At 19.4% G+C, this 21,134-nt stretch overlaps 1 protein-coding gene across 10 annotated transcripts in view; it reads left to right on the forward strand.

Moving 5' to 3' along the window:
* LOC129614318 (sodium/hydrogen exchanger 6) overlaps positions 1-12,460 on the forward strand; it is a 37,682-nt gene extending 25,222 nt beyond the window's left edge. The window contains exons 5-15 of one of the 10 annotated variants that reach the window (XR_008697371.1): positions 60-510; positions 602-713; positions 792-945; positions 1,019-1,070; positions 2,412-2,444; positions 3,202-3,261; positions 4,012-4,118; positions 4,193-4,301; positions 4,955-5,092; positions 6,645-6,857; positions 11,333-11,422. Coding sequence is in view for 9 of the 10 variants with exons in the window: in XM_055528863.1 (XP_055384838.1) it covers positions 60-510; positions 602-713; positions 792-945; positions 1,019-1,070; positions 2,412-2,444; positions 3,202-3,261; positions 4,012-4,118; positions 4,193-4,301; positions 4,955-5,092; positions 11,333-11,410 (1,294 nt within the window). In the remaining variant the exon portion in view is untranslated. The other 9 variants (XM_055528863.1, XM_055528868.1, XM_055528870.1 and 6 more) reach the window with 9 other exon arrangements.
* Positions 12,461-21,134: the final 8,674 nt, after the last annotated feature.

Below are 21,134 nucleotides of genomic sequence, written 5' to 3' on the forward strand. Positions count from 1 at the left end.
AATAAATTCATAAATCGAATTTAATTTTAAAATTGTTTTTTTTTTTTTATAATTTTTAGGGCGATTCAAAATTATGGGGAACATTATTCAAGTACAGGTGGATTTGAATCGTATGCCTTTTTTAGATCTTTAAGTGATTTCTTTTGTATATTTATGCTTTCATTGTTAATTGGAGCAACGATGGGTTGTATAACAGCTTTATTGACAAAATTTACAAGAGTTCGAGATTTTCCATTATTAGAATCAGCATTATTTGTTTTAATGTCATATAGTACATTTTTAATAGCTGAAGCATCTGAATTAACTGGTGTTGTTGCTGTATTATTTTGTGGTATTTGTCAAGCTCATTATACATATAATAATTTATCAGATGATTCAAGGACAAGAACGAAACAAATATTTGAATTATTAAATTTCTTAGCAGAAAATTTTATATTTTCATATATTGGTGTATCAATGTTCACTTTCCCAAAACATCATTTTGATCCATTCTTTATTCCAGCAGCATTTGTAAGTAATCATATTTGTTTGGGGTTTTTCCAAATTAAAATTTAAAAATATTTAAATATATTTATAATATTTATTTTATTTTATTTTTTAGTTCTGTGCTGCAATTGGTAGGGCAGTTAATATTTATCCATTTTCATTTTTATTGAATTTGGGACGAAAACCAAAAATATCTATGGCTTTTCAACATATGCTCTTCTTTGCTGGTAATTTTTTTATCTTAAATTACATATTTTTATTAAAAAATTTAAAAACTTAATAAATAAAATTAAAATTCATTTTAGGTTTACGAGGGGCAATGTCATTTGCATTAGCTATTAGAAATACAGTTTCAGAAGCTAGACAAACAATGTTGACAACAACTTCATTAATTGTTATTTTTACAGTGATAGTACAAGGTGGTGCTGCAAATTTTTTACTTAATTGGTTGAAAATACCGTAAGTTATTATTAAAGTTTACTGACAATTTTAATTTATTCTAATGTTATGTTTTTATTATAATTATTTTTAGTGTTGGTGTAGATGATGAGACTGAACAATTAAATAATTATCCTGTAAGAAGTGTGAGTATCAGTACTTTAATTCAAATAGAAGATTGTTAAGTTCCTGTTGCCATTATTTTTAAATAATTTCCCAATTTTAATTTTATTTGTATTGTTTTGTTATAAAAACTTTGCAAATTTGTTATAAGTTTTTGTTTCAATTGTTACTAATTTGATGTTTTGTAAATTAATTTATTTAATTTTTATTTTTGTATTTACACTTTTTTTTTGTATAATTTTATTATTTTCATTTAAACTCAAAGATTTAAAAATAACAAAAATAGTGAGACATTATAAAGAAATTATAAATAATTTTTGGAGGTCGATTAGATTAAACTTAAAATTTGCTTCTGCTAGATTATTTAATTTCTTTTTTATAATACTCAAGTATTTATATATTTTTCTAAATCTTCATAAAATTTCAATGTAAAATAATTAAAACTGCATTATTTATTTATTAAATTGTAAATTAAAAATTTTTCAATTAAATAATTATTAAGCTTTATGTATATTTTTAGCTGCAAAATATTTTCCTTCAGTTTTTTATTAAGTAATTTCGTTCAGATATAGTAGAAAATCCTAATAATAATCCTTTTTCATTGAAATTAAAATTTTTGTAAAGAAATTCTCGCAATATATCCATATTATTGGCTACATTTAGTAATAAAATTTTTTTAAAATATTAGGCTTGGTTATTTTTAAGTGAATATTTTTAAAACAACATGTAAATAATTACAAATTCAAAAATATGGTACTAATTAAACAGAGCAATGTTAGCTAGTATAACAACTCGTGCAAGCTAGTATAACATTCGATTAGACAGACATTTGATAAGGTTAAAGTAAATTTTAAAATATTCAAACTATAAAAACCATCCAATATCGTTAGGTTGAAATTAAACTTAAATTATTCATTTATAAATTTCATTTAAGTTATTTTTGTACGTCTAGAAAATGTAAAAATTATTAATTATCGATTTATGAAATTGCACTTTTAAAATTATAATTTTGTTGCTAATAATCTTTTATTTTATAAATTTTACTTAATTATTTACTTAATTATAAATTTTATTTTAAATTTGTAAACTTGTATCAGGGGTAAACAATTAAATTTTTTTTTTACGTTAAGTTTTACAAAAACATTTTTTTTTGTTTTTTATTTTGCATTTATTATTTACGTTAATATTAATTTCTATAATTTAACAATTTAATTTTTGTTATTTCCTATGTTTGCTGGTCTTTTTCGTTAAAGTTAAAAATATAAATGTTTTCACGTAAAATATTTGTATAAATAAAACTTTAATTTTTTTTTTGTATTTGAATATTTTTTCAATTCATAATATGCATTAAAAAAATTGTTCAGGTGTACAATTCAATGGAAAATACAGCTGCAGCGGTACGTTTTTTTAATATCATTAATAACACGTTTAGATTTAGAAATTTTTTTTGTATATCATTAAATATTATTAAATGTGAAAATTTAATGCCGGTCTATAAATATATTTTTTTTTATTTTGCATAAGTATAGCAGAATTTTCAAAAAGGAAATATAATTCCAATTTGGTATTTTTAGTTTGAAACGCAGAATTAATTTAAAGATTAAAATTTTAAATGTATGTACATATTTTTAGTATTTTAGGTTATTTTAATAGATGTTTCAAATTTATTTATGTACTTCTGTAAGAAGGAAAAAAATTATTGAAATTGTTTACTTTATTAAGCAGGAATATTAGAATTAAATGTGTTCTTTGAAATATAAATATTAGGCTTTATTTTCGAGATAATTTTCGAAATTCAGTGTATAATCAAATATTATTATGAACTTATAAATTCTGCTATATTTAAATAATTCATGTTTTTTTTTTTTTTTAAATATGTGTTTAAATTTCAATTGCAATTCATATAGTATATTTTAAATGTACATTATTTATGTGAAAATTTATTCTTATTTAAATTTTTTTTTTTTTTTTCACAAGTTTTTGTCTTTTTGTTTCTCTACTGAATTCGATTACCTTATGTAAACCATTATGTTTTTTTTTTAATGCAAATTGGAAATATTTATAAATATGATTTAGATTTATTGTTTGTTTACTAAATTTCGTAATTAAAACTAATGTCAAGTAAAACTTTTCTTCATTAATTTTATAAATTAGTCCATCGATACTGGATTAAATTTGGGTCAATTACCAATAGCACGACGACGTAGTTCATTGGTGAGGAGTTATTTCCCAGATTCCTAATTTTTAGTTTTCTATACTTAACTTGTTTTTAGATTTTCTCAGTTTTCTTTTACTATAAATTATAATATTTTTGTCAAATAAACTATGTTCCATAATTTTACGAATTAAGTATTAGATTTAGAACAGTGTTAAATAAATTTTGTGTTACTGATGATAGCAGAAGTAGTTTAGATTCAAATAGAATATATGCCCGAATTAGAAAGGAATTCATGTTTATTTGAGATTAGGTTCCTGTATTGATGTTATAGTTACTGTTTAGCATTCCTTGTTTTTTTATTTTAAAAAATTTCATGTTGAAATATGCAAAAGTATACTATAAATAAAAAAATTCTAATTATCTACTTTGATATCTTGCTTTTACGAAAAAAAAGTTATGTGTACTGCATATTTTAAACAATTTTTAAAAACAAGATAATCTTACAGAAAAAATTTAAAAATCAGTAGAATTTCAAGTATTATATTTTTGGAAAAATTTTATAAATAAAAAATTATTTTTTTAAAGACTTGCTTATAAGTGCGCCGCATTATTTTTATTTCTAAAATCTAAACTGCTTTTGCACAAATTATATTGAATGTGCTTATATTTATTATATGTATAAAAATAATAATGTATCTTATGTATGATAGTAAAAATAAAATAATTGAAATATTAATTTTTCATTAGTATTAAAATACCTTTAAGAATTATTCGTTTGAATTAACATATAGCCTGATTATTTGCAGGATACTGATAATGGTGATATTGAGGGCGGAGCAACAACACCCGGTGGTACGAAACGTGGTAATGAAAAAGCAGCATTAGCCAAAATATGGGGAAATTTCGATACAAAGTAAGATTCATTTTTTATATTTAAATTTTGCAAAATGAAAATTAAATTTAATTTAAAATTTTTATTAATTTTAGATATATGAAACCACTATTAACACATTCAAGACCTACATTATTAGAAACTTTACCAGTTTGCTGTAATCCTGTTGCAAGACTTTTAACAACTACCGAACAATTAACACAGGTGATTTATTGTTAAAATTATGATAATTTTGTATATATGCAGGAGAATATAGTTTACATAATTTTAAAAATTTTCTGGGTTATGGAAATATTAACAAAAATATTTAAAAACTTAAAAGCTATTTTGAAAAGTTTCCAAAATATAAGACATACATTTAGTTTTAAATTTCATTCTTTTTGGTATAAAATCACAATAAAATTGTGGAAATATTACAGAATGTGGATGTAAAACATATCTTTAAAAAATATTTCAATATTTATATTTATAAATATTTTATATTTATATATTTTAATATTTATTTTATGTTCTGATTCAGATTCAGATTTATGCCTTGATGATGGAAATGATGATTATAATCGAAATAATAATTTTAATTATTGAGTTTAAAAGTTTTAAACAGATACCCTTGCCACATAGATTTGTCATATACGCCAAATTTTTCCATTATTATCCAAACTAAAAAAAAACCTTTTCTTTCATAATTTTCGTTTAAATGAATTTTTTTTTTTTAATTAGAATTTAGAATTCAATTTAATTAGACTTCCAGAGAGTAAAATTTTTAATAAATTAAATAGTATTTTTTTTTTGTTTTTCTTAAATTGCTGTAATAAAAATAAAAGTTAATCAATACAATTCAAATACAATTAATATAGGAGGGTGGAACAAGACGTTCTGATTCAGATTCAGATTTATGCCTTGATGATGGAAATGATGATTATAATCGAAATGGTAGTAATGGTGGTGGTGTTGGTAATAATAGTAATGATCCGCGTAGAAATTCTATTAATCGTGTAAGTATACGTTTGGTGTCCGATGAACGGAATACATTTTTTGCTAGTTATAAAAATCGCGAATAAGATATTGCAAAAAAAAAAAAATGCAAAAAATATATACATATAAAAATATATGTATATTTTGAAGAATTTTTAATTCTTTTTCTGTTTTTTTTTTGTTTAAATTAAACTAATGCTAAATTAGTTATTAAATAAAGTAAATTTATTTAAATTAAAAATGATAACTATACAAAAAAAAAGGAAATCATAATTATTAAAATATAAGAGAAAATAAAACATTTTTTAATTAATTGAGTTTTTGTGTTTTTTTTTGTTTCTTTTTAATTAAAAAAATTTAATTAAAAATGTTTTACTTTTATTTTAATGATATTAATAACAACAAACTATAAAGTGTATTTCGTAATACCAAAAATTATTTTCTTTATTAAAATAAAACAAATAATAAATAATTAATTTATAAATTCTATAATATTTAATTTTAAATATTATTCATTTTACAAAATTAAATATTCTATATTAATTCCTTTTAAATATTATTATGATTTTGAAAAATGAAAGAAGTTCTTGTTAAATATGTTTTATGTAACAAAGAATCTGAAAGAAAAAAAAAAACAAAATTAAATAACTTTAAATTTGAATTAAATATAAAATTTGTATACAAAATGTACATAAGTATAAATTTAATAAATATGCTTTTTTTTTTTAGTAATCTTTTAAATTAATTATTATAAATTGTTAATAATTTGTTGTAATATAAATTTTACTGTGATTTCATTTCCATTTCATTACTAATATATATTTTATTCAATATTTTTGACAACAAAAATAACAATTTTGAATTTGTAAATTAATTTTTAATGATTGTAATTTATAATTCTTGCAAATTTATAATATTTCAAATTCTTTGTTATGTTCTTTATTTATTTTTATACTATACTTACATTTATAGTTTTTACTGTTTTATCTAATTTGTATTCTTTATATTATTTTGCATGCTGGCAAATAAAACAAAAAAAAAAATTTAACATAAATTAATTTCAAATTATGACTTAAAAAATATCACAAAACGCAAAAAAAAAAAATTTCTTTTTTAAAACTTTTATATAACTACTAACAAAATACTAATTATATTTGCAAAAACAAAAAAAAAAAAAAAAAATAACAACAAAATTTGGATTAAATAAAAAATTAATGGATATTTTTTATTGTGTAACACAAAATATTACAATTTGTAAACAATGCAATTAATAAATATGTAAATTGTATTCAAAAATAATTGTATAATAAATTAATAAATTAACAAATAAAATTTTCTTTTTCTATCTGAATAATACTGCTCAATATTTTTTTGTTTTTTATAAAATTTACAAATTAATACAATAAAAATTAATAATCAAAAACAAACTTTTTATATTATTAAAATCACATATATGACAAAACAAAAAATATACGAAAAATTAAATTAAAAAAAAAAAAACAAAAAACAAACTTAAAATTAAATTAAAAAAACAAAATAAATTATATATTATATATAAAAATTATATTAAAGTCTAACGTCATTAACGAAACTAATCAAATAATTTCTGATTTGAGTGTTGTTACTAACAATTTTATGTAAAAACATATTGTCTAAAAAATAACACCGATAGGATATAACATAATATATTATTTAAAAAAAAAGAAAAACAATTTTAAATACTAAATAACTATATATATTTACCTTTCATATTATGTGCTTGTTTTTAGAAAAAAAAAATTTTGGGTGAGATGTTTATTTCTATTTTTTTAATTTTCCTCTTTTTATAATATTGTTTAAATACATAAAAATTCATATTATTGTAAATGCTATTTATTACATAATATAATCTATTATACATTCCTTATATAATTATTTACATTTACGTAGATAAGGTTGTAATTTATTATGTGATGTGTAAAATATAATAAAATTTTTATTGTAATTAAAAAAAAAAAATATTATTAATAAAATTTATAACATTAACTTTATTAATTTTTAGTGCATGAAATTGTAAATTATTAACAGAGTAAATTTATCACTATTACTAATTAATTCACAAACATTTTCACAATATTTTAAAAGTAAAAATATTATTTTTTATTTATGCTAATTTAATCGCTTTTTATCATAAATTTAATATTATTTTATTAAGTATTCAATTTAAAAGAATGATTATAATCAACTGGGATATTCACAATATTCAAATATTATTTGATGAGGTTCATAAGTGACTATTCAAATTATATAAATAATTTATTAAATAATATCGTCTATAATCCATGATGTACTTCAACGCTTTTTATAATTCGAATTCTATAATTTCTAAATTCTAGAGTAATTTTCCTATCGGAAAACAGAATGTAAGATGTTGTTTATTTTTTTATTTTAAAATTTTTAGATTATAATTTAAAAAATATTTTAAACATTTTTTACAATTTTTTTAATTAAATTCTTTAAATTATAAAAAAGTTTAAATTAGGGCATCTATCACAAAATGTAGATCAAATTTTGTAGCGGGAATTCATTTTTAGTTATAAAATCAAATTTACGTTATCTTGATTAAATTTTAGGTTTTTACCTATATTCGTTAGTATTGTTTTCTAAATAGGAATTGTATATCCATTTTTATACTCTAAATCCGAGTTATAAGACATTTTAAAGCTTTTGATATACACATAAAGTGCATAAATGCAAATATATTTCTTATTTCTTATTTGCATTAAAAGTCCATTTATATATTTCCGATTGTATTATAGAATTTTGTTAGCGAATAATTTCTGAAAATTCCCTGACTCTAAACTATAAATATAATATCATTGATTTCGGAAAGTCTTTGCAATTATATTCTAAATGAGTTAAAATTAATTTTTTAAAATAAATATTAAAAAATTTATATTTTTATTGTAGAATTTTTTTTTTTCTTTTACCAGATTTTTCCATCATTTTGTAGAAATTATTATTTTATTTTTATTTTTAAATTTAAGTGTTTGCTTTATATTTGGTTTTTTTCTTGGCTTAAAATTTAAAAAATATAATTTTTGTTTTATGTTTTTTATGTGTTTTTTTATATGTTATATTTTTTTCTTTTCTTTTTTTTTTAAATTTTTATTTTCAGGCACGAAAATATACACAAGAGTTGAATGCAAATAATCCCGTCAATTCATGAAACATAAAATAATTGTGTTATATATTTTTTTTTTAATTTTAAATTGTAAAATTGTTTTAATAATGTTTTTGTTTTTTAATTTTAGTTAAGTTTTTATGTTACTGTTTTTTTCCCCCCCCCCCCCCTTTTTATTTCTTATATAATATTATATTCTCAAATTGTATTTCAGAAAAAAAAAAAGAAAATTCAATAATTCATTTTAATATAAGATTATTTTTATTTTAGTTTCAGGATTCTTTAATTGTATTTTAAAATACAAAAGAATTAGTATATAGCTTTTGCTTAACATTACTGGATAAATTGTATAAGAAAAAGTACATTATTAATATTATCAATAATATTATACGTTTATATTAAATCAATAATGATGCTCACATTAATATTTAATCAAAAACATTAACGATTATATCTTATTAAGGATCTTATATAAGATATAAGACCTTTGATGCAAATTTTAATATTGAAAACTTTGATGTAATATTGTGTATATTTTTATTATTGGATGATGTACTACTGAATTAAATCTTCAAATTGATATGAATAATTTCCGATCATCAAAAGTAATATGGAGTAAATAGTATGCATATTTTACAATGAAGATAACTAAACTCCAAGAATTGAATGAACATTGAACAAAGTAATATATTAATTCTACCAACCTGGAATGGTTTTCTTTTAAATAATTTTCTGAAATACAATAAAGAAAATATCTCTCTCCTACAGTGATTTTAATATTTTCAATTTTTGATCTCCAATTTTTTTAAAAATTCGAATCTAATATTCTTAATCTTTCTTTCAGTTGAATTAATCCTAATAAACAGTTTTTGGATTTAATATAATTGTATTTTTTTTTTTTAAATTTAAATAGTTTTAATTAAGTTTGTATAATAGTTTGATTTAAAAATGTGTTATTTAATTTTAAATACAAGTAAAATATAAAAAATATATATGTATAATAAAAGACAATGACAAAAATTAAAAAAAAAAAAAGTTTTTCAAAAAAATTTTTATTTTCAAAATTATTTTTCTATTAAATTTTCTTTTTTGTTTTCAATTTTATTAATTTTTTTTTAAATATTTTAGAATTTTATCTTTGAAATTTGAATTTTCGGAGGAGAAAATGCGCTTATTATATTATGAATAGTTTTTATTTTATTAAAATAAAATTTTAGATTGTGAGATCCAATATGATTATGACATTATTGAAAATATTAATTATGATTGAATTTGAAAGTACTCAACACATTAAGGAGGAAATTTACATTGAAAAATTTTTAAAGTAAAACATAAGCAAACACATATTTAAATTTTCAACAAAGCTGAGATGAAGAACATTTGTATGAAATATTGAAAATATTAAAATAACATCTAAAATATTATATATATGTTTATTACTGTATTAAAGTAAATTTATAAAATATGTAATAGTTTTCTAAATAATTTAATATCTTTTATAAAAATTTTTAATGTTTAAATTATAAGCTATTGTCATTTTCAATGTAATAATTAAAAATTTTCATAATTATTTGAAAATACAAAGTAATTATATAGAAATATTATTATTTTATAATGTCATAATCAATAATACATTAGTAATAATAATTTTATTTACAAAAAAAAAAACATAATTTGTGATTTAAAATAAAACTTTGTCTTATTATTAAATAGTGATGATAGTAGACATTAATTTTTTTTTTAAATAATTATAATGAATTATTTTAAGTTTCCTATTATAAAAAATAAGATAACTATGAATTGATTTTGTTATTTAAATAATAATGATTTGTTGAAGACGCTTTTATTTTTTGGTTCGGTGCTACACCTGTCCTTATTTTTTTTTAATTTTATGTTTTTTTTTTCTGTTTTAAGTCAATTGAATTTACTTATATCGTACGTTTTAATTTTAAATTTATTATAATTATATAATTCAATGTTTATGTATAAAATTTTATATTATATACCTACCTATATATTATAAATGCCATAAATATTATATAAAATTGTTTTAGATATACCTGAATATATCCAATATTTTCCAATTAAATTAAGAAAATTATTTGTTTAAATCTTTTTTAAGTTTTTTTTTGTACTACATTATTTAATACATTTATTACAATTATTGCAAAATTTATATGACCAAATTTAAAATTTCAAAAATGATTTAATATTATTTTCATAAATTAAAACGCTAAACTAAATTTCTAGTTTTAAAGAATTTTATATACTAAGTCTATCATTTTTTTTTTTAAATTATACAATAAAATACCTTCAATTATTAAATAATATTAGCTTCAATTAGTAATTTTCTAATATAAAAAATTTTCTGCAATTCAAATATTTTAATTTTTTTCTAATAAAAGGATTATTAGAAAAGCAAATTCTAATTTAATCAAAATATAAATTTTTATTTTAAATTAAATTTGAATTGTAATGCGTGGTATAAAATAATTATAAAAATTTAATTAATAATTTTAATTTTTCTCAAATTATTTTCTCAAATATTCGCTTATTTGAAATAAGTTAATTTTATTAAATATTTGTTTTTTAAGAAAAATATTTTGTATGTGTAATTCTATAATAATCTTATACATATGTATATGCACAAACTACTCTATTAATTCTGTATAATTTTTATTTTTTTTTTCTCATTGTTATTTTTAAATTTTATCAAATTATAAAATTAATATTTTGAATTTCTCTAATAAATTATAAATTTTACGTTATTGCTTTTGAAGAAATCTGCAAATTATGAATAATAAATGTCTCGATCAAAAAAGATTCATAAATGTTTTTATTTTATAATATAATTTTTATAATTTATTTACAAAGAAAAATATTCTTGATAAATAATTAATTATTTTGTATTTCAATATGATTTTGTTTGCCTTAATATATAAATGTTATTTATGCAAAATAATATCAATTAAAATATTTATAAATCATTTATTTAATATTTCTTTTTTTTTTCTTAAATTTTGTATCTTAAATACATATATTATTATAATTAAAATTTATAATTAAAATAATATTAAAAATATAATTTCAAAAATAGATGGAAATATTGGAAAATATTCAGAGTCCAGTTTCAACACGAATTAGGCTATTAGGGTTGTATGGGAAAAATATTTAGATAAGAAGAATATTTTTAGTTTATATGCATAAATGCATAAATATGTGCATTTTTTAAATAAATATATAAAAAATATAAATATAAATTAATTTCAAATGTTTATGTTTTGGATTTTAAATTTTTTTTTTAGAAATTTATTAAATACAAATTGTAAAATTAAATAAAAACAAATTGTTTAAAAGGAAGAAAATTAAATAAATAACATGTGGGCAATGGGAGTAATCATTTCATCATTTTTTTAATGTTTTTTTGTTAGTAAATTATTCAATATTCGAATAAATAAAAAATTTAAATTTGTATAATTATATTTGCACTGGTTTACAAAGCATAACTTCATTTTTTTTGTTTATTTTTGTTACATTGGTTTTTGTTAATATTCATTTTTTCATAAAGAAGGGCAGTGGGTCTGTTCAAAGACAAAAATTAAATTGGCTAATTTTTTTATTTCTAAATTGTAATTAAAAAATTTATGTCAAAGTAAATAATATTTGAAATCATTTACAATTTTTGTAATATTCAATTAATGAATACCCCCAAGCCCCATTGTAATTTTATACAAATAATAAAATATCCCGAATTTTGTTGATTAATTTTATTAATAAAGTATTTATTAAAATATTAACTTTGTTATTAAATTTGATCGGTGAAATATTGTATTGCATATAAAAAGTTTAAATGAATAAAAAACAAAAATGATTAAAAAATAAAATTTGATAAAAATTTATTTTTTTTCGGTTTCTAAAATAAAAATGTAATTAAAATATTTGAGGGGTGTTTTTTATCTGCTTTCTAAACGTTTTTATTTTTTAAAAGTTATTTATGATATAAGTAGATAATATTAAAATATTTGAAATTTCAATAAATTAATTAATTAATGTTAAAAACTAAATGTGTTAAATGAAAATAAAATAACTTATGAAAGTTAAAAATAAAATAAAATAAATGAGAAAAAAAAAACAATTTTTTTAGACTATTTGTCAAATTTTATATACAAATATTTTGAATTAACTTTTATTAAAGTTAATATTACTTAACAAAAAATTATTTATCTAAAAACTTAATTTTTTATATTTCATCAAAAATTTATTTTATTAAATATTTAAATTTATTTCAAAATTACTAAAACATTAAAAAACAATCTAATTTGTCATCTAACTTCCATTATTAGTATCACCGAAACAAAATTAATAATTCAGAAATAATAATAAGTATTTTCAAGCTATAATGAAAAACTATAAAAGAAGCAGAACCTATTATACATATATTAATAGTATATTTATATCTAATATTAGAACATATCAAATATGTAAATTTTATGTCATTCGAATTTGATAAATTTTCAAATTTCGAAAACAATTAATTATAAAACCTTTAAAAAATCGAATGTTATAATTTTATGTTATTATTTAAAAGAAAATATTTGTTAATATGAAGAATTTGGCATTTAGTCTTAATTTTACCTTAAAAATAAAAATAAAATGTAATACTTTTTTTTTTAAATAAAATTTTATAATTAAAATAAATCCTATTAAAATTTAAGCTTGTAAAATAATTTACATTATACAAATAATATTATTCAAAAAAAAAAATCAAATTGTATAAAAAATCAAAATAAATACATATTTTTTTTTCTGTTATAAATAAAATGAAATTTCTTATTGTTTTTTTAAAGATCTTGAAAATTAATTAAAATTTTACATTTAAAATGTTAATTAATTAATTTATTTATTTTTTTTTAATAAAAGGAAAAAAAAATACAAATAAAATGTTTATGCAAAAACATAATAAATATTTAAATAATATTAAAGAATTTATATTCATTGTACAATTTGATATTGCCATCGTAATTAAAATATTAAATAAAAAATAATAATTCAATTAAATAATAAATTATTATAAAAGACAATATGTACAAGATTTGCCATCAATTAATAATAAAAAAAAAAACAATAACATCTTTATTAGATTTGTAATTAAAAATTTATTAAAATAAATAAATAAAAAATTTGTTTTAATAACTTTTCTTTATTTTTTTTAGAATTTGTAATTATTCCTCGAGAATTCTATATAGCATAACAATTTTATTCAAGATTTATTGCAAAAAATTTATTATAAAAATTATTAGGTATATTTTTTTATTAGATTTTTCCATTATCCTTCTAAATGTCTTAATAAATAAAAATAAAATATATTTTATTAAAAAAAAATAATAATAAATTAAAAAATTTAATTTTTTTATTGGTAATTTTTGTTTTTGGTAAAAGTTCTTATATTAAAATGAACTACAAAATATGACAAAAAAAAAAAAATAAAGAAAAATATTTTTAATTAATTCTTTACTAAAATTAAACCTTTATTTTATGTTTATTAAAGGCTGTGAGCTTAAAAGCCACTTAAAGAAAATAAAAAATAAATAAGTATATAAAAAAAAAAACAAACAAAACATGATATAAAACATTTGTGTGTAATTTTTAATTATAAAAAAAACATATACATATACATAAATAATTAGATATTGAATACAAAAGAAAAAAAAAATTTAATAAGAAAAAATTATTAAAAAATAATCGAATAATATTTAAAAAACATTATTATAAATAAATAAATAAAACAATATATATAAAATGAAAATAAAAAACTAAATAGTAATCTAAAAAGTTGTCTTTGTGTAAAAGAATTATTATAAAATTATAAAAAAAAATATTTGAATAAAAACATTTTATTAACATTGAAAATCTCCTGAATTTTTCTTATTGAGTTCTCATCTTTGATTTGTCCCGAAATTCTGGTAAATTGTCTAAAATAATAAAATAATCAAAACTAGTATTTTGTCAAAAAATATTACTTAAATTTATTTCAATGAAAATGTGATAATATTGCATCGTTTCGACATCTTCCAAAATTTAATATTTTATAATTAAATGACTGAACCATAAAAATTCTGAAGAAAACGTTCTTTTCGCAATTTACGTCAATAATAATATATCACGAAATGAGCCAAAGGAGAAATAATAAACTCTTCCGGTAAAAGTGCCATATTTGTGTGGTGGAAGTCGAATGAATGCTTTAATTTTGCGCCTGCTGAATTAGCGTATATATGATGTGTCAAGAACATTATGTCAGTACGATAAATATTATTTGCCACTAAATAAAATAGATAATAGAAACAGGAGTGAAAAAGAAAAAAAAATAGATAAACAATGAATGAAATACAATTAGTGAGAAAAGGAAAAATAAACTATAACTAGTTTATTAAACTTTGTTTTGCCATAATCATCTACATAATCTTAAAGATATAATTTTCTTTCGCAAGATGTCGCTGTTGATGTGTGCAACCCTGAAACTTTGTAGTTCAGATGTTTGATGGGGATGGGGTATGTCAGTTGTCAAAGCAACTGATATTATTATTGTTTTTATTTTCTATAATTATGTTTTGTTATTGAAGTTATTTATAATATTTTTTTTTAAATTTTGTTAGCTCAAATATATATTCAATATTACAAATATAATTATGAAAAACAAATTTTTTGCAGAATGAAATTTTTAAAAATTTAAAATGGTAAAAAGCATAGCAGGAAATAAATGTAGTTTAGTAGCATTGTATGAAATCAAGACGATATGTTCCGAGCTTAAAGCTTTTAAGGTTTCCAGGCAGTAATTCTCCTTTATTTAAATTATGAGTAGAAACTTGTAATTTTAGTACACTCCTATATTATTCGTATGTGAAAAGCATTTTTCACCATCTCAAATAGGAAAAAAAAGGTTAAAAGCAGATGCAATTCTAAATTTAATAATTTGTAATTTTTCAAACAAAATAGTTTCATTGCAAGATACCAATGAGAATAAGAATGATTCGGGGATACGATCCCAAAAAAGAACACATATGGAAACTTTTCCAGACTCTCCAGTATCCATTTGCAAACATTGCGAAAAATCTATTGAAAGTTCAGAATTTTATCAAAACAAAATTAAAGTTCTAACTTTTGGAACTATGAAAAACGAAATTAAAATACAAAAGTTACAAAAAAATCTGACAAAATTAAAAGGAAAAATAATCAAAAAAAAGGATTTAGATGAGAAATATAATTATAAAACCAAGTATTCAAAAACTCGAACACCTGACAGAATATATGAAAAGAATATTAAGAGGTACTACGTGGGGCAAAGATAAAAAAATTGTTCGCTCAAAGAAATTATTTTCTTGTTTAAGTTTATAATCTACCGTATCTAATAGACGTTTTTAGTTTTTTATCTTCATGTAGCTTAAACTCAAGTTGCAATGAAGAAATTACACTTCCATTTATAAGATTCTGGAAGGTGCTTTTAGCTTTTGGTTAGATTCGATCAAGAATAACTTAAATGGCTATTTATTTTAGGTAATAACCATTTATTTTTATTTTAAACTTACTTTGACATTAAATCTATATAAATATGTAATAAGTATAATATCTAAATACACTTAATATTATTTAGTATTTGTTAGCTCGTATTAAAATACATTAGTACTTATATCAATATTTAAACTATGTATTAAATCTAAAAAAGAATAGTAGTCTAGAAAATGCGGTAAGAGTGATAAATTTTAAAATGAGTTAAGAAAGAAATGCCTTTTCTGTTAAAAAACAAGTGGCAAATGTAATCTTAGTTAGTAAAAGAATTAATAAGTAGGTAATTAAAAATATTCTAATTGAGATGATTAAGTTAAATTAAATCAAATTAACAGAAACAATAAAAATTGAAAATATAAAATAAAAAATATATCAGCAGTTTGCCACATGAAATTTTTTTCAGCTTTATGAAATTTAAAATTTCGTATGAATAATCTCATGTACCTATTAAATTGCTGAAATATGAATTTAGATTGTTAAAATGTTCATTTAAAAACTTATAACTCTTTGTAGTCTCAATTACTTCATAAACCTAAACTATATTAAACAGTCCAAACTGTTATTTGTAATACAATTTTATAGAAAGGTTACTTTAAATAACTTACCTTAATCAGGATGTCAGAATATAGAATATCTGATCTGATCAGGATAATCAGAATTTATTTAAATATTAAACCATTTAGAATTTATGTCTCATTTGCTTTTTTGAAATATTATGTATGAATTTTAAATTTCAGAATGTGAATTTTTTTAAACCTTACAGAGTTTTAAGACATTTCAAAAAAAGCTAACAAAGGGAATATTCAGTAGTCCTTGCCGTTAGAAAATTTTATGAGCTTTTCATTAATTAATTTTTTTTCTAAATATTGGTATTTTTTTTTTTTTTTGCGAATAAATAAAAGTTCTATTTTATTATCGAAAATTCAATCTTCGAAAATATTAAAAAAAAAGCTTTCAGCTTCTTAAATGTTTTCATAATAACGTAAACTTTCCAATATAGTATAAGTATGTAACAACCTAAATTTTCTCCACATTTAATTACATAATTAGCATAATTACCGTTATTTACATATATAATATATAAAATTGTTGTAGCCATAGATTTTTATGGTATAAATATCTATGTATTGTATATGTGCATTTTGAATTATTATAGATGCTTGTACTAATTTAAATGAAAAAAATTCAATTGTATCACTGTGAATTAATAGTTATTTGTCAGATCTAGTGGGTATGCCCATTTTATGATCTTACATACTATAAACGAATTAATTTGTAAATTGTATTCGAAAACCATTTAGTCGAATTTTTAATAATATTAAAAATTAATTTTATTGTTTTAATTTAATAGTTTGAAATAATTCGGTTTTTCATTTAAAAATAATATTATTTCGGTTCCACATAATAAAATATAGAATCTTTTGTTGCAATTCAATTACTAATATACATATATATACTATATTTATAATTTTCAAATAATATTTTCCTTTAAATTTTCTAGCAACGTGTAGGTTATATTAAATATATACATAGCTATTTTAATTTTATTTAATAATTTTAATTTTAAATTCAAAAATTATTTCTTAAAAACGAAAATGGAAGAATTCGAATGAAGTAATTTAATTCACGAGGTTTGTGGGTTTTCATATTTTCTTTATTATTATATTTTGTATCAAATGGAATTACGAAAATAAGTATGTACGTATTTTTTTTATTCAAGTGAATAAGTACTTTACTTGAATTAAATTCTTAATGATTGCATGTAAAATATTAACGCAGCATGATATTTCTTAAGTTAACATTTTTTTAAAGTATATCAAGAAAGTATACATAATAAATATAAGCTATATTCGAAGGGTAAAAATATTACTTGATATTTTCTCAATTTAATTTTACATCACTGTTAGTAAGTTTAGGATCTAGAAAGCATTTTTTTAAATTTTTTTTATGAAAAGATTGTCATGCTGCAAATTTTAGAGAATTACATTTTTCATTTTTTTAATTACTATTTTTAAGTTTCTATTCCAATTAGAATTCTCATTTTTTAAGAAAATTTACAAACTATGAGATTTGTAAAAGTGTCATGAAACAATTTTTAAATATTGGATAATATAGTATTTAAAAATTAATATGTGATGTAAGATATAACGGTACATATTTTGAACTAGCCCAGCGAATTTCGAAAAAGATAAATAATGAGGCTGTAAATAATAATTTTAATCTAAAACCTTTCTGAATCTAAAACTCATATTTGTGGGCCTGTCCTTAGTTGTTAAAGTGAACTTAACTGATAAGGGAAAATGATTTCCAAAATCAAATATTTAATTTATATTTTAGTGTTTAAGCTCGAAAAGGTGCTAAGTTTGTCATCAAAGAACTCAATTCTGTTAACAGAAACTTTTTTAAATCTACTTTTGTAACTCTTGTAACTGGTGTGGTTTTCGGAATTTCAAGTATTATTTCTTATTTATTTTTATTAATTTATTCAAATATTAATGGAATATAGTGTAAAAATATAACGTATAAATAAAAGAAATTATATAAGATTTTAGTCGACATAAATTAAGAGTAACCACTCAAATATAATATTAAGTTTAAATATTTTGGTCTGTGTGTATATGTATTTAAGCATATGTATTTAATTATGTATTTATTTTTGTTGTTTTGTATTTACAAAAATTGTACTCACGTGCCAATGTGTGGGCTTTAAGGATATCTATCTTTTTTTTTCTCTATTATATTAATTCTTTTTTTCTTTTTCTGATAAACCTTAGAGATTTAATATTAAACTTATTAAAATTATTTATAAATCAATTGTTAAAAATTATTTTAGGTTTTTTTTTTCTGTGGGTAGTTGCGTATATATGAGAAAATGAATTTTTAGGTTATGAACTTTTTTTTTCTTTTCGTTCTTTTGTCTTTTTAATCAAAAACTAAGTTTCAAGATAATAAAGGATTATTTAGGATTTCCAAATATATTAAGTATAAGCACATATTTTGAAAACTAATTAACTGAACGTTTGCTTATCGTATTTATTTAATTTGTGTATTGTTGTACTCTTATAGCGTAAAATAATTTTATTCGAAAAATTTTCTTTATTGATTATTAAACTTGGATTGGCAGATTCAGTAGTCTCATTTTACCAAAAGAGAGTAAATTTTACTCACGGCTGGCAATCTAGAGTGTAATTATCATGTTAAATTGCTTAAAATACATGCAAAATGGCATTTGTAATAGGAATGCTCAATTTTATATTATTATTGCTTTAGAATTAACATATCATATTTTATGAATTTAATCAAAATTAATTTTGGTGAGCTTGCAATATATAAGCTATTGACATGTGTTTCGAAATAATTTCATTGAAAAATTATTAAAAAAGGGACTCGAAAATTAGTTTATAAAAAAATTAATAACGATAATATTTTTCTCTTGTTTCTTCAATGTATAATGTAAGTCTGACCTTTCCTTTGTTTTAATTCATCATTTAAAAGAAATTTCATTATCCTTTCATTTTATAATTTTTCAATTTTTCCAATGAAAAAAGAAATGATTTTTTTTATTTTAAAGCAAGCTGTCATACAGTCAAAGGTAAAAAATTTATAAACTCTTTCTCTTCAAATTTTTCCCTTGTAAATCAATAAAGTATATATGTACATACAGAATATATCCTTAAAAATTGTTCACCTGATACAAATCACTTTTCCTTTCTTGTTTTTTGTTGAAACACCTGAAAAATAATAAAAATTAACCAAATTAAAAAAAAAAATTCCAATAAAATTTTTCTTTTACCTTCACTATAAAAAGAGTAAAAATGAGTAAAAAAATTTGATATGCTCAGCACATAATCGACTACAAGTTGTGTTGTCTAGTTTAGCGAAAGTGTTATACAACATTATAAAAATGCGTTTCAAGTTTTTTACAATTTTAAGGACGCTAGTCAACTTTTAGTTAACATATTTAAAATTTAATCAAAACCAGTTTAGCCGAACTTGAGGTTCACACTAAAATAGTCTATTTACACTTCTCTACCATGGAAAAATGTGTTCACACAGAAAACTCAATATCCGAAATTTTGTGCCATCACATCACCTCTCTTATTGTAAGAAATGTTGTCGGTAAAAATGTGAATATGGTAAAAAAGTGATATGGTAGTGCATGAGGATATCTACATGAACAATAAATAAAAGAAAAAACTGGGAGGGGGGGGGGGGTGTATGGAAGAGTACATTTGTTATCTAATATGTACCTACTTTGTTTAAAATTATATTTTGTGATTTATCATTCTAGTAAAAAGAAAGAACATAATAATTTTGACCAATGAAATGGTCAGTTAGCTTTTAATTTATTTTTTAATTTTTTTTTTGTTTTACAGTTGTACACCAACATACAAGCTATAAAAAAATAATGTTGCAGTAAATAAAGAGTAAAAGAGAAGTTTTAAACTTAAAAAAATTGCGATCGTTAATTTTTTTTATTATATAAATTAAAAAAACATTAATTTCTTAAATTGTTCTTTTGAACGTAAAAAAAAATACTGTTTCTTGTTATTTAATTGAAATAATTAAATTGAGTAGAATGAGTTGTACGTGCGATTTTTTTTTATTAAGTATTTTAAAAAAAAATTTCTTTAATGTTTAAAAATAATTGACATTAAAATTGTGATGGTGTTTTCCCCGTCTGATCGTGTTGATGACATTTAAAATAATCGTGGATTTGCAGAAAATCGCCAGACAATTGATTCTTACGACTCTTTGATGTTATTTTGGTTACTGACTGTGAATAGTTTTAACTCGTTTATTTGTAAGAATATTTAATAAGAGACAAAAACTGAATGGCTGAAATTAATTTTGACAAATATTTTTTAATAGAATCAAGTTATTGTTTCGAAATAAATTATTTATGGAGTAATGAAATATTTATCACTGATATTTATTAAGTAGGAAAATATTAATTAAGTTTTTCAAGTTGAACTAAAATTCAACTTGAAGTATCATATTAAACTTCTGCACCTTCCTGTGTGAATACCATGCGGTATATAGGAATTTTTTAAATGGCTTCCGTACCAGAAATTATTTGAAAGCAAATTTATAACAATTGTGTACAAATTAAGATATTAATAAATATGGATTTTAATAAAAATTAATGTACAAATTATTCAATAATATTGAAATAATATACACAATTATTTTTAAATATATTATAAAGGTATAAATATAATAAGAGTTTGATTTCTTATAAAATTTTTATTATACTAAATTATAAAACTGAATAAAATGCAATAGTAACTTGCAGACTGCAAATGTTTCTGCAATAAATATTCAATCAACTGAAT

Source organism: Condylostylus longicornis, unplaced genomic scaffold, assembly GCF_029603195.1.
Source record: "Condylostylus longicornis isolate FDR11 unplaced genomic scaffold, ASM2960319v2 ptg000107l, whole genome shotgun sequence".
Taxonomy (NCBI): Eukaryota; Metazoa; Arthropoda; class Insecta; order Diptera; family Dolichopodidae; genus Condylostylus; species Condylostylus longicornis.